The 16,813-nt window shown below is 47.4% G+C and overlaps 1 protein-coding gene across 1 annotated transcript; it reads left to right on the top strand.

The window, feature by feature from the left end:
• The first annotated feature begins 1,707 nt into the window (after window positions 1-1,707).
• On the top strand, window positions 1,708-16,813 carry FAM186B (family with sequence similarity 186 member B). Its single transcript, XM_016201256.2, has 8 exons — window positions 1,708-1,803; window positions 2,635-2,860; window positions 6,159-6,341; window positions 8,459-10,109; window positions 10,581-10,773; window positions 12,242-12,420; window positions 13,138-13,323; window positions 16,493-16,813. Exons 1-8 carry the CDS (start codon window positions 1,708-1,710, stop codon window positions 16,635-16,637), a joined length of 2,859 nt encoding a protein of 952 aa, XP_016056742.2. The 3' UTR covers window positions 16,638-16,813.

The raw sequence follows: 16,813 nt of genomic DNA on the forward strand, positions 1-16,813 counted from the left end.
TGTAGACAGCAGATAGTTGAGTCTTGGGTTTTAATTGAATCTTACAATCTTTAACTTTTAATTGGATGTTTAAGTCATTTATATATAATTTAATTATCAATACGTTGGGTTTAAAAGAAGAAAGGAAGAGAGTGGGAAAGGAAAAAGGGGGAAAAAGGAGAGGACCCTAGATTGGGAGTCAGGAAACCAGGTTGAAGTCCTGATTGTATCTACTAGCTCTGTAACTTTAGGTAAATCTAACTCCTCTGAGCTGTAGCTGCCTCACACGTTTGTAAGGGTGAATAAGTTATTTATAAACTACAACATGGTCTGAAATTGTAAGGATTAAAGGACCATCAAGTGCCAGACGTATAGACAGGTATCCATAAACCAGGGTAATGTGAGCACCTCAGAGACAGATCTCACTTGTTTCTATATTTCCAGCACCTAGTTCCATGCCTAGCACATAGACTGTTACCAGTAAGTGTTTATGGAGTGAATGAATCAATGAAATAAGTAACTTTGAGTAAGTGAATGAATGATGGTATGTGGAAGACAGGGGGGTGTCAGATGACAAGTTATTAAGTGCCTATGGCACTACTAAGAACTGTACTTACTCTAATGATTTTTTAAAAAATATATCTTTATTGACTTCAGAGAGAGAGGAAGGGAGAGGGAGAGAGAAACATCAATGATGAGAAAGTCGTCATTGATTGGCGGCCTGCAGCCCGGGCATGTGCCCTGACCGGGAATCGAACCTCAATCTCCTGGATCCTAGGTCGATGCTCAACCACTGAGCCACGCCCGGCTGGCCTGTATTTACTTTAATTACTTATCTCTTAAATGGGAATACTTTTCAGTAGCATGGAAGAATAATTTTTATGTATATGTATTTGTACTTACATATTCATTCATTCAACAAGTGTTTATTAAGTGCCTACTATGTGCCAGGCACAGTTCTAGATCCTGGGCATACTACAATGTTCATTTTAACCATTTGTTTTCAAAAGGCCTCTTGTGGCATGGAAAGATGGAACAGACTGAGGAATCTCAGAGAGAAGTGGGTGGGGGGCTGGGGTCGTCAGGAAGAGATTAACCGAAGAACTTATATGCATAGATGCATTGCCCAGATAATAGGGTGGTGAAGGCCTGGGGTTGGGCTGAATCTGGGTGGAGGGGGGCAATATGGGGAAGAAAAGGGGGGACATCTGTAATATTCCCAGCTATAAAGATTTTTTTTAAAAAAGGCCTCTTGCAATGAGGTTCACCTTCAGTAAGTGAAAGTGCTGATTGAACCCTGATCCCTGGTGCAAATGCAAACATATTCCCATTAGTTATTGACTGGCTACAAGTTTTTTGAAGTCCTCTTTGGGAAAAGAACTTTTTCTCATTGCTTTTTCCTATTTTTAGCCATTAACACTTAGTTTGGGAGCAAAACATTTAATGATTTTTTAAAAGCAACAGGTGAAGTTAATGTATATTAGGTAACAGCTAAGTAATCAAGCAGGTAGATGACAGGGAGTCATTCTTCCAATCAAACTGATGATGTCACTGGAGAAAAGAAGGTCCGTTGGAACCTGGTGTCTGGCAGTTACTGGGAGCTGTGGCTAGAAATAGGGTACTCAGGAGCTCCCCCAGAGCCCTTAACTCCAAAGTAGCCAACATTACGCATCCAGGCTTGTGACCTAGAGACACAGAATATCTTTGTGACTGACAAAGTGGTCCAAAATGGAGAAAGACGAGGCCCCACAGTTGGTGACTCCTGCATCGGTGAAAGCCATCATCTCAAGGATTGAGGCTGCCCAGCTAACTCGGGCGCAGGAGGTAACCGCGGAGATGAGGAAGTTACCCTTCTGTTGGAGTCTGATGTGGCAGTTGGGGACTGATCCCAGATTTGGGCAAGATTCCAGGTCTGGGCCCTTGGGGTCCTGGGATCCTTGGCAAGCTGAGTTTGCAGACAGATTAGTGCAAAACATCCACCTCTTAGACTTGGCCTCTGCAGGGCAGGCCACAATCAAACCACCCCCCTGAGGCAGGGCTGGGCCCAGGAAGGGAACAGCCCGTGGAAACCCCAGGATAGTAGTGAGACCAGAGGTGTGGGACCTAGCAAGGCAAGGGGAGGGGCCCGGAGTTCATAATTGGGGTCTGTTCCTGGCGACCTGTCAGAATCCCCCAAGTTAAGCCCTAGAAGCTCACAGTGAAATGGCCAAAGGCTGCAATCACCCTACTCGTGAGCCTTTAGTGCATTTTTTATGGGAGCCTCTGATCCTGAGAGTTTCTTGGGGCCTAATTTTTCCCGTCTGTTATCTCTGGATCCTTGTGAGGAGAGATGTCCAGACATCCCCAGCAAATTCTGAAATTCTGAAGAAATGTTTGTTGTGGATTTTTAGTATTCTCTCCCTGACCTGCCCTTAATTAAAACGACATAGTAAGAGCTTCTTATTTTATGTGCCAGGTACTGTCCTAAGTGCTTTACAAATTCATTTAATATTTACAAAAACCCTGTGACATAGGTACTCTAATGGTCTCCACTTTACAAATAAGAAAACAGAGGCCCCAAGAGGTTAAATGAGTTGCCTAAGATCATACCAGGACATGGCATCTGGCTCCCGAGTTCACACCTCTAAACACTACAATCTTCGGTTTTCCATATAGGATATTTCGTCCCAGCTCGCCGACATCTTGGACAATGTCAATTGTGTCATCAACCGCTTCCAGGAAGAATTGGGATATGATTTAAAAGAAAAGGCAAAATCTCACCAGATGCAGCAAAAGGGCAAGAACAGATTCATCTTGTTGGAGAAAATCGCCTCCTTCTCCAAAGATTCTAAGACTAAAGAGAAACACTTATACGAAATTCTCCACTGGCTGGGTGACTGGGGTGAGCTTGCGGCGGGCGCCTTCCAGCTTGCTCAGCCTCTTCCTCTCCTCTGTCCCGTTCCCTGGGAGGGGACTGCGGGGTGGCGGTGCAGAGGACATAATGCAGTGCCTCTCCAGTGAAACATCCTCCCACTCATGTCACAACACCTCACCTTCACTCCCCAGAGGGGCAAACACGTGATCGTCAAAAGGTAACATTAGCTGCCATATATGATGAAGCCTAAGTCACGGGTCCATTATATCACCTTATTTTTTTAGCAAGATGGAAACTAAGTTCAAACCCACCCTAGCTATTTTATTTTTAAATTTTCCACCTTTAGTGAAAGCTAACTGACAAATAACATTGTGTAAATTTAAAGTGTACAGTGATATATGTTGCGATATGATTATCACAATAAAGTCACTTAACACATCCATCATCTCACATAGTTACCTTTTTTTAATATGAGAACATTTAAGATCTACTCTCTTGGCAAATTTCAAGTATAAAATACAATGTTGTTAACTATAGTTACCATGCTGTACATTAGACCCCCAGAACTTATTTCTCTTATAACTGAAAGTTTGTACCCCTTGACCAACATCTCCCCATTTACCCCGACTTCCCAGCCCCTGGTAACCACCAATCTACTCTTTCTTTCTGAGTTCAACTTTTTAGATTCCACACATAAGGGAGATCATACAGTATTGTCTTTCTCTAACTTATTTCACTTAGCCTAATACCCCCAAGGTCCATCCATGTTGTAGCAAATGGCAAGATTTCCTTCTTTATGACTAATATTTCATTGTATATACCACATTAAATTTATTTTTATTTATTTATTTATTTTTTTAAATATATCTTTATTGATTTCAGAGAGAGGAAAGGAGAGGGAGAGAGAGATAGAAACATCACTGCTGAGAGAGTCATTGATCGGCTGCCTCCTGCACGGCCCCGACTGGGGATCGAGCCCGCAACCCGGGCATGTGCCGCAACCAGGAATTGAACCTTGATCTCCTGGATCCTAGGCCGATGCACAACCACTGAGCCATGCCCGGCTGGGCTATTTTTAATTTTTTGAGGAAACTTCATACTGTTTTCCAAAATGGTTGTACCAATTTACATTCTCACCAACACTGCACAAGGGTTCCCTTTTCTCCACATCCTCACCAACACTTACTTCTTATTTTTTTCATAATAACCATCTTAACAGGTATGAGGTAACATTTCATTGTGGTTTTTATTTGTATTTCTCTGTTGACTAGTGATGTTGAACATCTTTTCATGTACTTTTGGCCATTTGTATATCTTCTTTAGAAAAATGTCTATTCAGATCTTTTGCCCATTTTTAAATTGGATTTTTTTTTGTTTTGTTATTGAGTTGTATGAGTTCCTTATATATTTTGGGCATTAACCCCTTATTAGACAAATGGTTTGCAAATATTTTCTCCCACTCTGCAGGTTGCCTTTTCATTTTGTTGATCATTTCTTTTACGGCAGAAATTTTTTAGTTTGATGTAGTCCCACTTGTTTATTTTTGTTTTTGTTGCCTTTGATTTTGGTGTCATATACAAAATATCATTGCCAAGACCAATATTAAGCAACTTTTTCCCTAGGCTTTCCTCTAGGAGTTTTATGGTTTCAGGTCTTACATTTAAGTCTTTAATCCATTTCGAGTTAATTTTTGTGAGTGGTATGATAGGGGCCCAATTTCATTCATTCTTTTGCATGTGAATGTCTAGGTTTCCCAGTACCACTTATTGAAGAGACTGTCCTCTACCAGTGTGTATCCTCGGCTCCCCTGTCAAATATTAGATGACCATGTGTGTATCGGGTTATTTCTGGGCTCTTGATTCTTCCATTGGTCTATGTGTCTGTTTTGATGTCAGTACCATCCTGTTTTCGATTACTATAGCCTTGTAATATAGTTTGGAATCAGGTAGTATGATGTTTTGTTTTTCTTTTTTAAAAAATATTTTTATTGACTTTTAGAGAGAGAGGAAGGGAGAGAAAGAAGCATCAACGTGAGAGTGTAACATCAATCGGCTGCCTCCTGCATGCCCCTTATTGGGGATCGAGGCCACAACCTGGGCATATGCCCTGACTGGGAATCGAACCAGCAACCTCTGGTGCATGGGATGACACCCAACCAACCGAGCCACACTGGGCAGGGCTGATGTTTTGTTTTTCTTTCTCAGGATTGCTTTGGCTGTTTGGGGACTTTTGTGGTTCTATGTAAATTTTAGAATTGTTTTTTCTATTTCTGCAAAAAATGCCGTTCATATTGCATTGAATCTATAGCTGGTTTTGGGTAGTATGGACACTTTAACAATATTAATTTTTCCAATTCATGAACATGAGGCATCTTTCCATGTATATGTGTCTTCTTCAGTTTCTTTCATCCAGTGTCTTACAGTTCTCAGTGCAGAGATCCTTCACCTCCCGGTTAAATTTATTCCTTAGTATTTATTGTTTTTGATGCTACTGTAAGTGGGATTGTTTTATTTCTTTTTCAGACAGTTCATTGTTAGTGTATAGAAATGCAACTGATCTTTGTAAGTTGATTTTGTATTCTGCGACTTTACTGAATTTGTTTATTAGTTCTAACAGTGTTTTTGGTGGTACACATTAGCTCTTTTATACAGGAGCCCAAGGGTGTCATTCACAGTACTAAGTGGCCCTTACCGCATGGGCAGTGGGCCAAACAGCACTGATGCCAGCTGTAAGAAACCAGCATAGCCACCTGGGTGTGGGCCAGGTGCTGCCCCCACCACCAGAGTTATCCCATCGTGAGAGCTCAGTCTGCCGTGAAGGGCGGTAGATGCTGCAGCGCTGGAGGGAGCCACGTGGCACAGGGATGTGCCCCACCCCCCTCACACTGCCCTGCTCAGGGGAGCTCTCAGTTCAGTGGCTCTTCAGCTGCCCCCAAGAACTCAGCAGGACTGTTGAATTCAGATCATTGATTTAATTGTCCGGATCCTGGACTAGGCAATATGGGGGTAGAGCAACAACAAGACAGGCACATCCCTGGCCTTATAGTACAACAATACTGTTTAATGTCTATTACGTATTTTCTACATGGCAGGCCTCACATTGATCATTTCACATGTATTGTTTCATTTAATATCCGCCCAATCCTTTTACAGGCAAGGATACTGAAGCTCAGGGGAGTAAGCGACATGCCCAACATCACACAGCTAGTAAGAGGGAAACCGATTTGACTTCAAAGCCTACTCTTGTCACCCCTGTGCAATAGGGCTGCTTGGGGCTCCCTAGAAGACGGATTGTTCTCAGCCTAAACCTCCCACTCCCTCTCCAGGTGACAGTCTGACCTACGAGATCAGGAACAGGAAGAGTGAGAAGGAGGAGGAAGCCCTGGACGAATGGATTGAGGTGATGGAGAAGGTGTTACCTCTCTCCCTCATCACCACCAAAGGAGGCATCGAGTCGCTCATTTCCCTTTGCTCCACTCTCATTGAAGGACAAAAGAAAAGGGCACAAGGTGGGTACCAGGCGTATAGGGGAGAGGGCTTGGGGGGTGGATACCAGCTCAGAGGAGAAGTCACATACCACGGTCCATGGTGGTCTTTCTGACTCAGATAAAACAAAAGCTTTATCTGAGACGCATGGGCAGTGGGGAGGGGTTGGGATACTAAACTTAAGCTGAGCACTGAGCGGTTCTGAGCTGTCCCTCAGGGTTAGAGGAGGAGTGATGTGGAGACATCACCTATTGGTGCTCCCTGCAGCTGTGGCCTCATGCAGTTCTGGGGAACAAAGCCAGAAAGGCTGAAGTTTATAGCTAGAACCTGAGGTACATCCTTTTTTTACTCCAAAACCAGCCACAGAGCCAAAAGTCTGGTGCAACTCAACCAAAGGTGTCAGAACCTCCTTAATTGAGGCTGCTCCAGATGTCGTCAGTCAACAAGGTACAACCTTGACATTGTACTCCTATCAGCACTAGAAGGGGACTGAGATTATCTCACTCCTACATTTTGTAGAGAACATTGAAGCTCAAGGAAGAGAAGGGACCACAAAGAAAGCTTGTGGCAAAACCAGGCTCCACACCTGGGTTTTCTGGCTTCTTAATCTTACTCAAGAGCATGGGTTGCAGAGTCACACAGGCCTGACTTTGAATCCCATGTGCCACTTTCTCGCTGTGTGATTTCGGCAACTAACTTCATCTTTCTGAACCTCACTTTTCCATTATACGAAATTAGGAGGACACTGCCCACTTGTAGGGTTCCCCTTGGTACAGACATCTGGCACTATACTTAGAACATGCTCAGGGCTTAATAAACAATAGCTCACATTAGCATTTACCATTGACTTTCCTGGGCCAGGTTACTTATCATCAAACAAGGTCCACGTTTAGGGGAGGGAGGAAGCAGGGAAAGGTGGATGCGAAGGAGACAATCTCTTCTACAATCCTAACCGTATTATTTCTCCAAATATAGTTATTTGTATACTTGACTTATTTCCTTGCTGGTTTATAAACTCCTAGAGGGCAAAGCTGTGTCTTACTCATTTCTTTTTAGGGATTAGTTACTGAGTACTTACTAGGTATCTGGTACTGTGCTTGGCACTAACCATGCTTTAAATTAAATGCTACGAATTAGATGTTATGATTATCCCCATTTTTCAGAAATGGAGGCACTGAAAAGTTAGGAAACTTGCCCAAACCAAGTGGTAAGGATGGGATTCAAGACCAAGTTATCTGATTCCAGAATCCAGGCTCTGAACCATGAGGCCATATGGCCTCTCTGACAGTATTAGCTTGATGCTAGCTTGATTTCAGTGTCATTTAATTTCCATATATCCATCATCCAAAGTTAGCCAATGTTTTTTTGTGTGCCAGTGATGTTCGCTGAATGGGCAAATAAATGGATGCTCCCAGATAATCACTCTAGCAACCCCACATGTGGTACATCCAAGGGAATATGACTATGACCATGACTCAGCCCTGAAGAGCTGACGTCTATGAATGGTTTTAATCACAGAGCGCACAATCTGTGTTTATGTATATTTTCCTGGGGGGAAGGTCTCCTGCTTTCATCAGAGTATTAAAGGAGTTTGTAAACCTCCCCCCCCCCCCCAAATGGAAAAAGACAGTCATTAAAACAAACAGGTATGTGAACAGTTACAGGACCATGTGATAAATTTTCTACAAAGTTCAGTGATAACAAGAAAGGGAAATAAAACTTCCAAGGTGATCTGGAGTCTAAATGCCAGGCAGGCTTCCAGAGTTTGGATAGTTGGAGAACACAGGTATTGAGGCTGAAAAGTAGCATGATTAGAAAAACAACTTTACTCCAGGGAAATATGGAAGATCAGGAGTACTTTGAATTGAGTTGAACTGAATTGAATAGTTTCAAGCCCCTCTGGGTCCTGCAGGTGCTATGGAGCTGGCAGGCCCTGACAGGTAAGCCCTCAGCAAGCTCTGAGCCTGGCAGAGATCCCTCCTGACAACATCTCCCCTGGCCTCACATATAGCCCCAGCTCCTTTCTTGCCAAAGCTCTAGTCAGGTTGGGTGGGAATGTGGCCAGGCAGCATCTGGAGAAGCAGTACAATTCTTGGGACCCATGGGAGCTTATTGCCTTTGTTCTCTCTACTTCTTCTAGTATCCAAACACACATTCTGGCAAGGCTGGCAGGAACAAAGCCTGCAAAAGTCTACATCCTACCCCCAGCCACTGAGCCCAGAGCAGATGCTCCAGGACAAGAATACTACTTGCACGAGGGTTTCTGAGGTGAGGTCCATGCTGCAGGAACTCCTCGAGTCCACCATGTTCAGCCAGGGGGAGGTCAGGGCCATCAGGTACATGTCTGCAGTGGTGGAGAACCTCAACAAGGCCTTGAACCTCCAGCACAATGAGAACAGGAGCCTGGAGACCAAATATAGGCAACTGAAAATAGAGATGACCAAAGAACTCAGCTGCCAGAGGCTCTACTTTCAGCAATCCCTCCAAGTCCTTGAGAATAAGAGGGATGCCCTACTAAGGCAGGTAGAAACTCTAGGGGGAAAGTACCATGACCTTCTCCTGATAAAGCATGCCTTAGAGTTTCAGCTGAAGAAGGCCCAGACTGTTAGAGGTCAAGCCAACTCCCTGGACCCCCCTAAGAAAGAGACTCTCCCAAAGAAAGAAGCAGCCACGGAGGAAACCCAACAGGAGCCCAAGAAGGAGGAGCAGTTGTTTTCACCACTTTCCCCAGGTCCCATGGCCACAGCTGGGGACAGTGGTGCTAGGTCTTCTACATGTCAGCCACTTTCCACCATGACCATGCATCGGAGGATCGCAGATGTATACAGCAGCAGGGACACTGAAAGTCTTCAGCTTATGTTGCCATCCTCAGTGGATCACAAATTTCCTAAGAAATGGGAAATACCAATGGCAGAGAGCCCAGGCCACGAAGTCTTAGATCAGAAGGACTTCTTCCCGGAAGCAGCCCAAGAGAAAGGAGGACTCCAAATTAAGTCCCATTTTAGGGAGCAGCTGTCTCCAGAGAGCTCCAGGACGGTGGCCTTGGAGAGCAAGCGGGAGCATTGGGAAGAGGAACTCAGCTGGGAGAGGCGGAGGCAGCAGTGGCTGGAGGAGGAGGAGCTGTGGCTGCAGCGGCAGAAGAAGTGGGCCCTGCTGGAGCAGGAGCACCAGGAGAAGATGCGCCAGTGGGAGCTGGAGGAAGGAGCAAAGGAGCAGCAGCAGAGACTGGTCCCGCCGGAAAAGGGGGACGGGGGCCCGCGGACGGAGCCGGGGCAGCCAGGCAAGGATGAGGAGAGGAAGATCTTTGTGACCACCAGTCGATGGAGGGACTTGGAGAAGGCATCACTGGTACCTCCCCCAAGCCGCACCCAATCTGCTCACCAAGGCAGGAGGCCACGCTTGCCCAGGTCCCCTAATACTCAGCAGCCCACTCCAGGGCAGCGGAGTGCCAAGAGTTCAACCGAGTTAACCCAGAAACCATGGACCCGCCGGGTTCCCACAAAGCCCAAGAAATCAGCCGCCGTTCCTGTCACAGGGGCATTCATTCGAAAGGTGACCCAGCCCCCTTTGCATATATCCCCGGTAACTCTGAAGGGGAAGGAGTACCACATGGACGTGGAGGCCCAGAGGAAGAACCTGCAGCTCCTAAGTGAGGATGCGGAGCTGGGGCTGCCCAGCTACCTGCGCAGCAAGGCTCTGGAGCTCACCACCACCACCATGGAGCTGACCATGCTCAAGCTGCAGAACCTGTGCCATAAATATATCCTCTACAGATGCTTCCAGAGCCTCCGGTAGGTCCTCCCTGGCACTCATCTGGCACCTACCCACACCCACTGTGGTGTGCTGGCACAGCCAAAACTCAAGGGAAACGGAGGAGCATCGGGTAAGGGGGATGGGGAAAGGTCCCCGAGGCTTGGGCAACCCTGAAGGAGGGAGGTAGGGTACTTACAAATTGTTCCCCCTGCAGTGGGCTACTTCTCTAAGCCCAGTTCCTTCTTTCTTCCTCTCTTCCTTCCCCCCCATCCATAACCCACTTATATGCTCCATCATTTCTTTCTTTCCAGCCTCCCTTTCTATTTCCATACAGCCCAAGCCTCCTCACCTGACACTGCCTCCAACTTCTCTGCTCCTCCCCAGCTCTCACCAACCTCCGCTTCTCTTCTTGCTCCCAGGAATTACAAATGCGAAGTCATCTCTGCTTAACAGACTTAGGGGGGAAAGCAGGCCCCTTCATCTACTAAATGACTTCCCTTTCTCCCCAGACAAGAAGTGATTAACCACGTACAAGACATGCGAGAAACTGGGGCAACCTACAAGGCCCAGAGCCTCTACATTTTCCTGGAGAACATCGACCACCTGCAGAACCTCCGCCTGCAGGCCTGTATGGACAGGCAGAAGGACCTGGAGGAGAAGCGCCGAGAGTGCCTGAGCAGCATGGTGACCATGTTCCCCAAGGTGGCTCTCCTGCCTGGTGACCTTCTCCAGGGTCCACATAGACAGTAGGGATGGGGCCAGGAAATGAGTCAGCAGGAATGTGGGGTGTGACTGGAGGCAAGAGGGGCAGATGGTAAATAACAGGTTTAAGCTTCACCAGGAAGACGTAAAGGCAGGAGCGGCCTGAGTGCAAGGAAGGGCAGCTTTCCAATCTCCGTATATGGGGAGAGCAATAGAGAGGGACTTTCAAAAACTACAGGAGACTCTTCTGGAGGGGGGCGGTAGCTGGACCCCACAGTCCCAACTTTGCACTGAGGTTCTCCCTCCCCTGTGGATCTCTGCCCTGCTCCTGTAAGTACTTCAGGCCTGGTCACAGCTATCTTTACACTCACACTGGGGATTGGCTTTGCTTCTCTCTGGGGATAGCTCCGCTGCTTTCTAGATGACAGGCCTCCCTTTTGTGTAGCACCTCCTCCAGTCACTTCCGGACAAAGGGTGCCTGGGAGATGAAATCACTGAGACCGTGGTTGTCTGAAAACATCTTTACTTAATATCTACCCTCATTCTTAATTGACAGTGTGCCTGGATATGGAAGTCTAGGTTAGAATTCATTTTCCCTCACGATTTTGAAGACACTGCTCATTGCCTTCTAGGTTTTGGCGTTGCTATTCAGAGTCCAAAATCATTTTGAGTCCCAGCCTTTGGGTTTGACCCATTTTTGCCAACTGCTGGCTTCAGTTTCTTTTACCCCTTCCCCTTTACTGGGGGCAGCTGACTTGGTCCCCAGGGGGCTAGCCTGTGCCTTGGAGAGATTGGAAAGTCCCACAGGAGTGTCTCAAAATCTGCTGGGATCTCCCCTAGGATTGGGTCAGGGGTAAGCCTAGTCCTGAACAGAAGTGGCCTAAGTCTGGGGGAGGCAGTGTGGCGAGGGACTCTGTGTAAGTGCCAGCAGCAGGCAGTTGGAAGAGCTTTGGCCATGGAGGTTATCTCCCGACTCAGTTTCTTATCGTCGTATACTAGCCCTGATCATTTCCTGTGTCCTAACTTGCTAAATTGGCTTTGAGGTTGAGAAGGAAAGGGACCATATGACTTCTTTTGGTGGTTATGAGGGTTCCCCCAGCTCCTTGCCTGAGTGGAGGCTGGACGAAAAGATACCTGGAGCATTCCAGGCACAGCCTGACCCCATGTCATTAACCCTGCAAGTGCCTCAGGAATTCCAGCTGCTCCTTGCTTCTTTGTTTTTTTCCTTGCTGTCTTACCCATTGTTCAGGTTCTCTACAGCAAAGGAGATAACAAGAACTAATCTAGCAAATAAGACTTCAAGGAATTTATAGGAAATTTGATACCCTGGGGTCCCAGGGGTTTCTAATTGGAGGAATTCCCTGGGTCTCACCCTCTCTGCTCAGCCCTGAGTTAGGCAATGCCTCCTCCTGCCCTAGAGAGGGCATGACTCCCTGTCGCCCTGATGCCTCTCTGCTGGTTCCTTTAGCTCAAGCTGGAGTGGAACATTCACTTGCACACCCCTGTGGTCACCTCCCCGAAGTCAAGGAAAAGCAAGCCGCCCTCATCCTTACTTCGGCGTGTCCACTCCAGCAGCCCCTTCTGCAAGCAGCCCCCAGAGCGTCTTCCATCTGAGCACCAGGAACGTGTGCCCCTAAGGACAGCGCGGTAGGTGCAGGGAAGCCAAGGGCACCGCCAGCTGAATGGGTGGGAAGGCAGGGAGTAGGGGTGGCCAGACTGGAGAGGCTGGCAGCTCCTTGAGGGCGCAGACAGGCAAGGCTCACCCCATGAGTTGCAAGGCACCTGTTTTCTCAGCTGCCCTGCTCAGCTCTGGCCAATGGCTCAGATGGGTGTGTGTGTGTGTGAGTGTGCGCGCGCATGCGTGGTAGTATGTGGGTGTCAGGGGCAAGCCTAACCAAATATGTTTCAAACTATGCAATGGAAAGATTCTGAGGACCCACAGCTGAGAATTTACAACCATTTCTACCCTGAGCATTGGTCCAGCACTTGCCATTGGTTTGTCCCTATAAACAAGCCTGATCATTCCCACTGTGTGACCCTCCAGACTCAAAAAGAGACACTGTGAGACTCTGGGCAGCCAAAAAGACCCACATCTACACCTACCCTAGTATGGGTTTCAGCTCCAGGAAATGTGGGGGGGGTGAGGGGGTGGGGCGTGGCTCTTCCAGCCACTCCTCAGCCAAAGGAGCCCCAGGGAAGTGAGACTTAGAGTTAAGGGGAAGAGAGGTGACAACTATTTAAGAAAGGAAGAAAACAGTATGTTGAGCTTTGTGGCCCTGGAGAGCTTGTTGCTTCTCAATCTTTCTCTCTGTATGTCTCTTTGTCTCTTTTTTACAGTTTCCACCCCCACCCCTCCACCCCCAGCCAACGGAGGAGCCAGATGGAGGCTGTTTGGAAGACTGATGTGGCCTCCTCCAGTCACGCAATAGAAAAGAAGACCCCTGCCATTCTGTCCTGGGACCAGCTCGGGGGGTGCCCAGATATTCCCCGGCTGTTGGCATTGGATGTGCATTCCTCCTACCATAAAAGCTTGATGTCCCTCAAGACCTGGTAAGGTGCAAGGCTGGGTGGTTAATCTGGATACAGGAAGATCTGCCCATTAAGGGTAGGGGACAGAGTACACAATGTCTCTGTCCAGTGACCCAAGACGTCTCTTTCCAAACATTAATAACGACCTCATTTATTATGCCGCATCAGACAGGGCTATGCTTGCCTGCCTCATCAGCCATCAGCCTGGGTCCCCACGCCAATACCAATCTAGTTTTCTCAAAGGACTTTCCGTGGTGTCTCAGAAGATCACTACAGAAGTCTCTCCTTGTTTCCTGGGCTTCCCATGAATTGCTCAAGAGGCATATCTCGTCCTAGGTCTGGGGGTTGTTTTCAAAGAGAGCCAGGTGAAGAATGGATAGATGAGGGAGACCAAGAATCATGTGATAAACCGGAGACTTGGGCCTGTGCCTGTCTTTGGCATTGTCATTTCCTTAAGACCTTCAAAAACTGTCCCTGGGAAGAGCAGCTGAGGGGAAGGAGGCAGTGGGCCAACAATCAGCTTTTCTGGTTAGGAAGGCTCAACTCTCCTTTGCCTCTCTTGGCTTTAAGATGTCACTATTGAAGATTCAAGGCTCTTTCAAGCAGCCTTTCTAAATTTTTTTTATTGATTGATTGATTTTAGAGAGAGAGGAAGGGAGAGGGAGAGCAGAAGAGGGGGAGAGAGAGGGAGAGAAATCAATTTGTTGTTCCACTTATTTCTGCATTCATTGGTTGAATCTTGTTTGGGCCCTGATTGGGGTTCTAACCTGCAACCTTGGTGTATCCGGACAACACTCTGACTACCCGGCCAGGGCTCACACAGCCTTTCTAGATGACCAATCCCAGCTGCCTCCTGTGGCCCTGGCCCTGCCCCAATTAAAGATCTTTGACAGGGCCCCAGCCAGATGTCTCAGTTGGTTGGAGTGTTGTCCCACACACCAAAAAACGTGGGTTCGATACCCAGTCAGGGCATGTATGGCAGGCAACCAACTTATGTTTCTCACATTGATGTTTTTATTGCCCTTCCTCTCTCTCTAAAAGTCAATAAACATATCCTCAGGTGAGGATTAAAACACACACACATACACACACCAAAAGATCTTTGACAGGGAGTGAGCACTGTTGCCTGACAGTCTAGCCCTGACCAAAACCAGCAGCTGTAAGACGCTGGTGCTGCTGCCATCCTCCAGACAGGGACCTAGGTGAGACGCAGGGTATCATGGCAGCTTCAGAAGAAGCTGGTCCACAGCTAGGCTTCCACTCTGAAGTGGGCCTGAGCCCCAACTGGACATTAGCATTATAGCTCACCCAGTAGAGATACAGTTTCTGGAGTCTGCAAGGGGTGTGTGTGTGTGTGTGTGTGTGTGTGTGTGATTGTTATTGTGAGTTGATTTGGATATAGCACACATGATTGAGAACAACCAAAACGACACTGTGGCAGAATGAAGTAACCCAGAGGTCAAATGGGGCCCCATCACCCTGAGATTTGGTTAAACTTGCCCAGGGCACCCCCATGTTGGTGTCTCAGGATCCTGCATTCCTTCTCTTCTCCCTCTGTATGCCTGTCAGTGCCTGGGCTCTACTTGGCATCTGTTTGGATTGGAAGCCCCAACCCCTTTGTTCTTCCCACACACATAAATATTTGCACATAAATATCAAGGGTATTTACTCCATTTGACCCCAAGCATTTCATGATGTTAGCAACTTTTGGAAAATTTAAGCGGGGGATGTGGTAAGGGATTCACAGTAAACAGCACCAAATAGCAGCCTCTTTTCTCCCCCCTCTCTTCAGTATAAAGTGCAGAATTCAAAAACTCCTTCCTGTCTCATGCAGAGCTGTTCCTCCCACACCCAGGCCTCCCCTGGGATCTCAGCTTCAGGCTTAAGCACTTATCAAAATATTGTTCCTAGCAAAGACAGCTTCCCCTTTCTAGGGGAATTTAAGTGCATTCAATTTTCTCCCCCCTTTTCCAACTCTATACAAGTTTATTCACCTTATCTCACTACCAGGTGTGGAGGCAAAGCCCTGCTTCTTCTGTCTTCTTTATCCACAGCCAGGTTGGCACCACCTACCTGCATGTCAGGCTGGTCCTCAACGTTTCAGTGTAGGGGCTCCCAGAGTTGTCTGGGGATCCTGTTATTGTGGTATGAGGATCTGCCACTCTTTAACAAAAGTTCCATGCGACTGCCCAGCTACTGCTGCTTCGGGGTGTGGTTATGCTGCTTTGTGAGTACTCTGTGTGTGTGCCCCTCTGGATTTACACTCTGCTTCCACTCCCAAAAGTGCACCTTCTCTTTGGCCACGTGCCCCAGGCCCACCATGAATCCTCAAGTCCACCTGCTGTGTGGTTCCAGGTCACTCACCTCTTGGTAGTCCTGCTGACCTCACCAGCTCCCTGGCTGTGCTGTCCAGTTCACAGCACCATCTGGTTTCATAAGTAGGACCACTGACCTCATGCTGACTACCCCATTTTCCTAATCTGCCTGGCATCGACAGCCTCTCATCTCAGGCCTGCTGAGTTGTCCTCTCAGCCTGTGGGGAAGGGCTATTCATCTTCCCTCTGTAATTTGGGACACTAGGAAGACCATTGCCCTAAAAAACCAGCAGACCCCTCCTTCAAGATCTTTTCCTGCTTTGCTTCACAGCGTCTCCCCTGGGCTCTATCTGACAGGTAAGATAGCTATGTGTCTGTACACACCAAATGCTGTCTGCCATTGGAGAAGAATCTTAACCTTCACTCTGACTGCCCTCCCTTGCTCAGGGCCTATTCCTGCACAGCTAAAGTTCACAGTGGTTCCTGCGTGTGCACTGAGATGCAGCGCGTGCAAACTCACACAGATGTTCAACATGCTGCAGACAGAGGAGAGGGCTTTAAGTTGGTTCCTGGGAAGGAGATTAGATGGCTATGGAGATGGGTAGGAGGAAGCAGGGAAACGTGAGGGGAGAGAAGAAGGAAGTATTCTGTGATATGAGACAAGGGGCAGACTCGGGAGAAGAGAAGCAGAGCCCCTGGGATGGGGCAGAAATGTGTGTTAAGCAGTTTCATGTGCAGGCCAGGTCTGGGCCCAGCCCTGTACTGGTCTCCCAGAGAAGACCTGGGAAGCTCTTGGGTGGGTTGGGTGGGCGCATTCACATCTTGAGGCCTTGCCTCTGCTGCTCCCCTACCTGTAACTATATTAACTCTTTCAGTGTCTCGGTGACCCAAAGAAAGGAACACCAGGAGTCCTCAGATGAGTCTGCTGTACTTGTTCATAAAAAGTCAAGTGAGTCGCTCCCTGGAACCCTAGACAGCCAGAAGGATCGAGACAATCACAGTCCCCACTCCATCCCTTAGCCAGTGATTCTCAAATTTTAGGGTGACTAAAATCACATGGGAACTTGTTCCAAATTCAGGTTCCCAGCTGGTGTTTTTCAACAAACACCAGGGGTGTTGCTAAATAGTCCTAGAACTTTGAGAAATGCTACTTTCCTCCTTCACTCCCTAAACTGTATATTTTTAATAAAATAGAG

Source organism: Miniopterus natalensis, chromosome 2, assembly GCF_054644295.1.
Source record: "Miniopterus natalensis isolate mMinNat1 chromosome 2, mMinNat1.hap1, whole genome shotgun sequence".
Lineage (NCBI taxonomy): Eukaryota > Metazoa > Chordata > Mammalia > Chiroptera > Miniopteridae > Miniopterus > Miniopterus natalensis.

Excerpts from the sequence above, each read along its gene's own strand:
- FAM186B (XM_016201256.2), top strand. The coding sequence starts at position 1,708 with ATGGAGAAAGACGAGGCCCCACAGTTGGTGACTCCTGCATCGGTGAAA. Across the intron at positions 1,804-2,634 it reads AGCTAACTCGGGCGCAGGAG|GATATTTCGTCCCAGCTCGC; the intron begins GTAACCGCGGAG and ends TTTTCCATATAG. Across the intron at positions 2,861-6,158 it reads CCACTGGCTGGGTGACTGGG|GTGACAGTCTGACCTACGAG; the intron begins GTGAGCTTGCGG and ends CTCCCTCTCCAG.